The sequence below is a fragment of the Myxocyprinus asiaticus genome, chromosome 35, assembly GCF_019703515.2.
Source record: "Myxocyprinus asiaticus isolate MX2 ecotype Aquarium Trade chromosome 35, UBuf_Myxa_2, whole genome shotgun sequence".
Classification (NCBI taxonomy): Eukaryota; Metazoa; Chordata; class Actinopteri; order Cypriniformes; family Catostomidae; genus Myxocyprinus; species Myxocyprinus asiaticus.
The window spans coordinates 37,801,756-37,811,050 of record NC_059378.1 but is presented as its reverse complement, the minus strand read 5'-3'; the positions used below and the strand labels follow the sequence as shown (position 1 = coordinate 37,811,050).

Sequence of the window (9,295 nt, the reverse complement as noted above, 5' to 3'; positions counted from 1 at the left end):
TATATATATACACACACACACACACACACACACACACACACACACACACACACACACACTGATTCCACTATTTATGTGTTTATGTAAATATAATATTTATCAATGTTTAAGCAATGTAAATATTAAGCCAATAAATCTTCTTGTATCAAAAGTGTTACAGTTTGTGTTTGAATATACCTGATATATATTTATAATTACACTGCATATTTGTATTATACATACTAAAAACTAAGCATTAAATATGAAAGTGTTGTAAATGTTTAATTTAAATAAAAATATACCACAATATAACTTATCAATGGTTGCTTTAGTGCATGTATAAATATAACATTTAGTAATGATTTGATAATGTAAACACAAGTTCTTAAATTAAATATAAATATATTATGTGTATGTGTAATAATTAACATGTCATTAAAGCTTCTTGTGTGTATGTTTGTGATTGTGAACTATTCTGTCTCACAGCAGAGTTAAATAAACAGTGGATATGACAGTAATATGAATAAATAAATATATCACTGCACAGACTGTTACATTTTACCAGATGTTTTATGTTCTAACTCTTTTCTTGCCTTTCAGTTCTGAAGTTATGGGCAAAAAAGACACAGTGTTAGCAACGTTTCTCTTTTAAGATTTTATTTTACAGCAGAAATTATATAAAGCATTCAGAAAACATTTTCCATATTTTAAGGGCAATTCAAAATGTTTTGCATGGCTTCAGCAGCTGAATATTTCTTTATATATTTTTTAAACATATCCAACAATTCAGTGATGCTCTCACATGCACAGTTACAAAAAATTTAAAATAAATAAAAGTAAATAAATCAAATTCACAAGCAGGACAGAAAGAGGGAGACGGCCGAGGAAACAGAACATGAGGCAAAACTCATCAGAGGAAGAGAGAGGGTACAAGGGCACAAAGCAAGAATGAAGGAGAAAGAGAGAGATAGAAGGGGGAAACAGAGGTCTAACACTAGCTTCACATGCAGTTTGTTGAAAGCCCACTGCTCTGTAAGAAATATGGGCTCGTATTTTATCTATTTTTTTTTTCTTATCTTCATTTTAAAATGATGAAAACATGCATTAGGGCCGCGAAATATGAAATTAATGTCCACAGACCACTGAACTCCTCTCTCTGTGTATACTTGTAATTGCATAAGAGGAAGTGAACTAAGCATGTCCCAATGTTTTTGTCTTTTTTTTCCCCTCGACTTATCCGTATTCTTTCAACCCAAAGAGCTCAGCTAAAAACATAAAGTGTTTATTGCTCTGTATTTGTAAGTGAAAAGCTTATAGTTGAGTGGTTTATCACTTTAAATCTGACCTGCATTTTTCTGGAGTTCCAAAGAGTTGTGAAACAGGATTTAGGAGATTGTACAAACTTCCAACTGCACCAATAGTGTTTTAGGCCCTAAACTTCTTTCGCTTAACCTTTACATGTATGCTCATATTTAGAGCAACCAGATCATACGTTGAGACAGTATGCATGCACACACAAAACACACACACACACACACACACACACACACACACACACACACACACACACACACACACACTGTACACACAATTATAGCATACCAGGGTTTGAAGAGGGAATTAAACTAGGATGGTGAGCTGTACAAAGTGCATATTTCTCATCTCACACAAAAAGTATGAACCAGTCAAAATAGGATGCATGTATTCTGAGCCATTTCATAAAATTATGGGACATCCACCTTATTCTGAAAGTATTTGACACTGAGGTATATCATGCATTCCCACTCCCATTGGCATATGACAATACTAAACGAGTGTTAGACGAACGATGACACCTGAACAGTTTTGGAAAAATGGACTAAAAACCTCTAAAAACACCCACAGTCGATCCTGTTAGCCGAGATATTTCTGAAAGCAGTGGTTTGTAACAGAATAAACATTGTAGTTATGCACAAACGGAAGTATATAATACAAGTGGTTTCTCCTGTTGATTCTGAGCTAATCCTGGAGACTTCACCTAACCTAATCTAGTCTCCAAGCTAAACACCCTCTCCTTGTTTTAGCACCCTGAGTAAAACTACAAAAGGGAGGCAGACTTTTCTGTTCCCTAAGATGAACCCCAAACAAAAAGGTACTGATCATCTGGGATACATGTACCTGGTGATCCATAAACCGCTTAGTAAGTGTATTTTGCTGTTGAATTGTGAACTGATCTGTATGCATGTATGAGTTCTGATTTCCTGAAGTTTAAAGTTGCAATGTTGGAAGAATATCATTTTGAATCAATCATATGCTTTGTGGCCATCTTTCACAAGGAGTTGTGCTCTAACTTTGTCTGAATCTAGCAATGGTTTTCAGATGAAATGATATGTGTCCACATTTATGAGCATGCCCTACTATCCTGGCCAAAGTTAGATCCAACATGGACAAAACAAAATAACTAAAAACAAAACAAAAAGCATACTAAACAAAAATCAAATCGTGTGTCAACATTTCCAAGCAGGTCCTACTTTCCGGGTTCAAGTCAGATTCGACAAAACAAAACACAACACAAAACCATCAAAAAACAAATGCAAACAAAACTAAACAAAACTAAAAGCAAAAGAAATGAAAAACAAAATCAAACAAAAAAGCCCAAAACAAAAAACAAACATGCATAGTGTGTTTTACTGGGTCATTTAAAGACTATAAATCTTAACATCATGAAAAACAAAATTTGGAGACATAAATGTAAGTGAAAAAATATGAAATGATAGGTGCCTATACGCTGTGTCCACATTCAAGGATGAAAAGGGTGTCAGAGGAGGAAACAGTTCTGGGCTCTGAGATGACACACTTTCAGTTTAGACAGTTAAATCAGCCTTTAGTTTTGCATACTGAATCTGTTAATACTGACCTTCTTTAGGAACAACACACTCCTGATATTGGTAGAATGTTTTAGGCACTTTCTATAAGAATACTGATATTGAGTCTCTGAGATAACGAGGAAAATAACCACCCCCAACCTTTAACGTAACTATAACTTAATATAAAGTTACAAATGTACGATCGGATGCAATGTGATGGGGATAGAAGCTCAAATTACATACGTAACAATTCAGCATTTAAGCACCACATTCTTTCCTTTTCTTTCTTCTTTTGAACAGATAAAATGTGCTGGTGTAAGTTAAAATGATGCCTCTCATCAGCTGAAATTGCTTTGGAATTTCAGCGCATCAGTGAGTCTAACGTTTTTCAAAGTTTCATGAACGATGTTGCGTTTGCTTTCAAACACTGACAAAAGCATTAAAGAAAAAAGTTCACGTGACTGTGACACAACCATGGGGTTTTTGAAATGTTGGTAGCAGCCCCCCAGAAATCACAAAATAAAATAAAGCTTTGAATAAAGAGTATGATGAACAATGGCAGTCTCAGATTCTGATGACAGTCGAAACGCACGTGTTGGTCTTCAGCTACATTCATAATATAAATCGGTCAATAATGACCAATTTATGCCCTTTCATAGCATCGGTTTTTATTGTGTGCTAGTGTGATGACAGTAACGGTTGCATTATGTTTAATGGTATGACCCAATTTTAAAACCCAAAAACGAATCCTAATCCAATACCATTGTTCATGCTGAATTAAAGGTGATGATAAATTATGAAAACACTTTCTAGTCATGTTGTACAGGACAAAACTGTGGTGAGAATTGATCCTCTGTATCGTTGAAACCTCAGCTGTTTAAGTGCGGCAATGAGTTCTGGTTGTTCAGTACTAGTTTTTTCAATACTGTGATAATATATATCTGTCTCTTATTTATTTCCTGTTAATGACTGATCACCATTGGCAAAATACTATTTAATACTTGCTTACCCTAAAATGGAAAACTAAATAATTCCAGTTGTGTCCAATGAATTTGTTTGGCCCTTCCCCTAAATCTAAGATTTTATCGTGATTTTGCAATAATGTCATGCTTCAATGTTCCGCGAACATTTCCATCAAAGTAGTCTTACAGTGAAGCTGTTCAAATTGTATAACAGACCATTGCTACTACATTTTTTCTTTACATTATGTTCAGTGTCGTAAAGTATCATGCACATGGCTCCTTCTTTGCGACTGATATTTACATTATTTACAAACAATACAACCGTACATCTTGGGTGTTCAAAGAAAACTATACAATATATTTTTTTTGTTCATCTCTTAATGTGTTCTAATACAATTTATGAATAAAATAATATATATTCTTAAATACAATCCTCTTCGGTAAAAGTTTCTGGCTGTTAATGTTCTGTAACCCATCTGCGATATTTACAGGGACCACTCAATAGTCAAAAATATTTTTTATGCTTGTGTATGGGGGACCCTTCAAAAAGTCAAGAAGTCAAGGCAATGTGTTGCGAAACTCTGCGGTAAAGCTCATCTCAGCTTTCCGCAAGTCTTAGAAGTCAACAAACAACAACAATGAAAAAACGCACACACACACACACACACACACACACACGCACACACAAATGGAAGATAACCTTCGCGAATAAGTTTGGCGCTGTGGCACAATTGATAATACATATCACATAAGATAAATAAATAATAATAATAAAAAAAAAGCACAAATTCCGTTTTTAAAAAGAGGATATTTAGAACCATAGTACAATACAAAAAAGGCAAAACCAATGCTAATAAAATAAATTAATAAATGAAATACAAAAATAATTGTCATTATCCCAGTATACTTTGAAACAAACAAAGGGTTTGGCTTATACGTGCTAGTTTGAAGGTGCCACAATACAGTATCACTAATAAGAATGATTGGAAAAAACTAACAAACAAATAAACGATAAAACACAAAACATTTAAGTTAGCATGCAGGAGCGTTTCGCTCACATGCACTGTATTCAATTCAACAAACACGAGACACACAAAATCGAGCCAGCAAAAAATGACATTAAGAAAAGGACCCATAAGAAAGTTGAAAACAGTGCACAAGGAACAGGAAACCCAAGGAGATTCGATCCCCAAAAGACATCGCCAAAAGAACCCTAACCCTCATAAAGACAAAAAAGTAAGACACTGATATTTCAAACCTAGAATTTTTGCCCTGACCCCATCTACATTCATATGAAGGTGCTCCCTTTGAATGATCGGACAGCGTTTGTCGAAAACAAAGACTTGTGGAGATGATGGATCGATTTCAAATACTCTGCATGCATATGGTCAATGAAATGAGGCCTTTTTTGGTTTACATTTTATAGTGTTTTTTTTTTTTTTTTTTTTTTTCAAACTGATTGTATTTTTTCCTTTCAAAATATAAAAATGTAATTGAAGCGACTTCCAGCATGATGCATCTCTGGTTTCCTTCATTCATCTTGCAAGATATTTTACAAGCGTTGTCAGAATAAAAAGCCTTTGCTTCTTGGTCTTCACTCTGTTTTTTTGTAATCTAAAGAAAAAATTCTATGAAGAGTGCAAAAATGCCATGAAGATAATGTCATATTTCCCCAATAGTCTTGATTAGCTCCCCTGTAGCAAGAAAAATACACAATGCTGTAGCAGAATCAGTCACACCGCTGACAGAGTTCAACTGTCGCATTTTCCACGCTCTTCTGTTCGGCTTTGTGAATCATTTTTGCTTTTTTTGTAAATTGTCTCTTGTAAAAACATAATGAAGAGGAAGAGTCTGTTTGTAGATGTTACACTGCGACGGGGCTCTCTGCGGTGCTCTCATGTTCCTTGGCCTTTCTCAATTCTTTCGCCCTGAAAATAGACCAGAAAAACAAAAAGTATTTTAGGGTTAGCCTGAGGGTTCAATCAGCCTTTATAAGCATTCTAGGCCCTCAGAGAGCATTAGCCAATACAACTGTCAGTTTCATTACTGTCTCCTCAGTATAATGAGTCTAGATCGGGCAGGGGACCTACAAATGTACCAGACTATAAATGACTCGTTTGGCACAAAGAGTGTTGTAGCACCAAGGAAATGTTAAAGACAGAGGAAACAGATATAGTGGCCCCCAAAAAGTATTTGGACACCTAAGCCACACTTAAAGGATTAGTTCAACCAAAAATGAAAATTCAGTCAATGTTTACTCATCCCTGTGTTGCTATAACCCCATATGACTTTCTTTCTTTTTCTTAACACAAAGGGAGAAATTGTGACAAAAAATTGTGCTCAGTGATGTCATACAATGGCAGTTTATGGTGACCACCTCTTCAAGCTTCAAAAGAGCACAAAAGTATAATTCAGAAGTCTAATAAATTAAATCATGAGACATACGATAAGGTTTGGTGAGTACCAAATCGAAATCGAATGTATTATTTAGTGAAAATTTTCACTGATCGTTGATCTCCTGTGCACATTCATGATAGGGCATGAGAGCAACCATTCACGCAGCCCCCTCTCAACATTGGGGCGTTCAAGTGAAAACTTGTTTTTCTAAAACCAGGTCCTCCACAGCGATAATGACAAAAGAACACAACACAGCTGCACACAAAACAGAGAACAAAACTTTCTAAGCATGTCTGAAGAGTTCGTTGTCAAAGAATTTATGCATTTCTATGGCCAGCCTTATTTTTTTTAAAGTTTCTGGACCGGTGCCCGTTCACAGTGGATGGAGTTACCCGCGCGATGCCGAAAATAGAAAACAAGCGATCGATAGAATGTACCTTCGCTCGTCACTGCTGGTTAGGACAAAAACTCTGATTACCTTAGAAAATATACCTTTTATCAAGTGTCATTTGCCATCAGTTTAGGACACGGTGTGACTGTGGCTGCCTGATTTCCGAGTACTCCCTTCAAAAAAATAAGGCTGGGCATAGAAATGCATAAATTCCTCGACTATAAACCCTTCAGACATGTTTAGTAAGTTCTGTTCTCTGTTTTGTGTGCAGCTGTGTTGTGTTCTGTTGTTCCTAGCACTGTGGAGGACCTGTTTTTAGAACGAGTTTTCGCTTGAATGCCCCAATGTCGCGAGGGGGCTGCGTGTACTGTTGCTCTCATGCCCTATAATGAATGCGCACAGGAGATGAACGGTCAGTGAACATTTTAACTAACGCATTAGATTTCGGTTTGTTTCTCACCAAACTTCATGGAATCTCATGGAATAATTTATTAGACTTCTGAATTATACTTTTTCATTCTTTTGAAGCTTGAAGAGGTGGTCACCATAAACTGCCACTGTATGACATCACTGAGCACAGATTTCTTTCACAATTTCTCCCTTTGTGTTAAGAAAAATAAAGAAGTCATATAGTTTTACAACAAATTGAATTTTCAGTTTTGGGTGAACTATCCCTTTAATGTTTGAAATTCATTGCATTACAAAATCAAATATCCAACCAAGTGGGATAGCACTAGAACATTTTTCAAGCAAAATATTTAATAAAAAGAAGTATGTTAGGTTTAATTAATAAAACAATTGATATACTGTTAAAAGACAAAAATTCTCTGGACACCTGAGTAAACTGGAAGGGAACTGACTTCAAAAATCCATTAAAAATCACCTTTACAACAGTTCGGTTATGACAACTCTCTGAATAAATTTAAGGGGTTATAATTGATATGACAAGTTGGTAGGTTTGGTCTTGGCAGACTAGATCTACGAAGACTTGTTACTGCTAGAACATACAAAGACATGCCACTGCTGCACAATTTGACATGCATACAATCACTTTGAAGCAGATTAGACATGTGGATTAGACAAGTGGTGCTGGGGAGGAGGAGGGTTTTAGAGAGAAAACTCTCATGGCGTGTTGCAGTGGAAGTGGCTTATCTGTAGACAACGGAGCAATATAAATATTATACAAAGAGAGAGTACACAAGTTGATCAAAGGACCGATGAGCTTGCAGCATGTAGAGTTTCATGACTGAACTTAAAAGTGTTTGGTTAATAGTCACTGCAAAATTGGCTCAGTAAAGTGAGTCTAACATCATTTGTTTGCAGTGAGACTTGGTTTTATATTTTTGTTATCTAATCAACAACATTCATAAATTTTTTTAAGTGAGGCTTAAGTGTCCAAATACCAATGTAGTTATATAATTTACAATCACATTACAAAGCAAATAATATACTATATGTTATGTAATACATAATGAGGATATTAGTAGCAAGAATCTAGGTAAACATTCAATCCTACCAATTTTTGAATGATAACTTTAAAGAAAATTAGAGTGACAATACATTGCCCTACAATTCATGTACAATACATCACAGAAATTACACAATATCCTTAAATCATATATAAAACATTTGTTATTTTTATAAGCACATTATACGTGGTTTCCAATAGAGACATTTTAAACCTCTCCAAAACTCGTTTGACCCCCGGCCCCCAAATTCAAGCCTATAAAAGCTGAAAGAGATGTATTAAACAGGCAGTAAGTCATTCAAGACATTTCCTCTTCTTAGATTCAAGCATGCCCTGATATAAGCAAGGCCTCCATATCTTTAGCCATCATGCAATGCCAAACGCACTACCCAGCAGTCCTTAGTGTTGTCATAAGCATCCTCATAACAAGAGAGATGGAAAAGACAGAGAGATCAAGAAAAAGAAAGAATGAGAGAGAGCTTTATTAGTTTTGCATGGAGGTTAGGAGGTTAGTTCTCTCTCTCATTTAAGGCTCAATCAACTCGGGCTCCAGTCGGCCGTCATGCATGCAGGCATAAAGCAATAAAAAAAAAGTGGGAGAGAAAGAACGAGAGAAGATACACAGACAGAAAAAAGTTATAGGAAATAGCTGAGTCCAAAACCAAGGTACATAGAAAAGGAAGAGACAAGGAGGAGATGAAAGGAAGAAATTGAGGGGTACGAACTGATTTAGTGAGGCTGCACTCACCCGTTTGAATAGTCTATGGTCCATCAAGGGGCTTTGCACAAACAGCAAAACAACACCAGACAGCTATTAGTACACACTGAGGTTTGGCTGGGTTAAGGAAATGGGACCAAACACAACAGGGGTTTCTAACAGAGCCATGAAAACACCAAGGTTTCTCTTTGTTTTGTCCTTTGACACCTCGTTGTGTTTGTTGGAATTGAGAGAGATTATAAAAAGTGCTTTTAACTTTAGCCTTTAAAAACAACAGGATATTGAGCAAATCATGACATTTTCATTTTTGGGTAAACTATCTCTTTTAAAAAGTCTTGAAAAGACTTTAGACTATAGCGTGAGTGTGTGCATATTAGATTAGATATCAGTACCGTAAGAACACAATAAGCGTGGTGGAAGTTCTCCATCATGGCCTACCTGTGACGGCACCGCAGCAGAAACCGCATGATTTTTCTTGCAGCTTGGTCTTGTCTCTTGGTCAGTAAACTGCTTCTAAAACAGAACGACGACCAT

At 35.9% G+C, this 9,295-nt stretch overlaps 1 protein-coding gene across 7 annotated transcripts in view; it reads right to left on the bottom strand.

The window, feature by feature from the left end:
* Nucleotides 1-619: 619 nt before the first annotated feature.
* LOC127426070 (calmodulin-binding transcription activator 1-like) overlaps nucleotides 620-9,295 on the bottom strand; it is a 507,664-nt gene continuing 498,988 nt past the window's right edge. For 3 of the 7 annotated variants that reach the window (XM_051672554.1, XM_051672559.1, XM_051672558.1), the window contains 3 exons: nucleotides 9,200-9,274; nucleotides 8,792-8,822; nucleotides 620-5,715 (listed from right to left, as the gene is read on the bottom strand). In XM_051672554.1, coding sequence (XP_051528514.1) covers nucleotides 5,683-5,715; nucleotides 8,792-8,822; nucleotides 9,200-9,274 — 139 coding nt within the window. In that variant the 3' untranslated portion in view covers nucleotides 620-5,682. The remainder of the gene's footprint in view (nucleotides 5,716-8,791; nucleotides 8,823-9,199; nucleotides 9,275-9,295) is intronic. The other 4 variants (XM_051672556.1, XM_051672555.1, XM_051672557.1 and 1 more) reach the window with 4 other exon arrangements.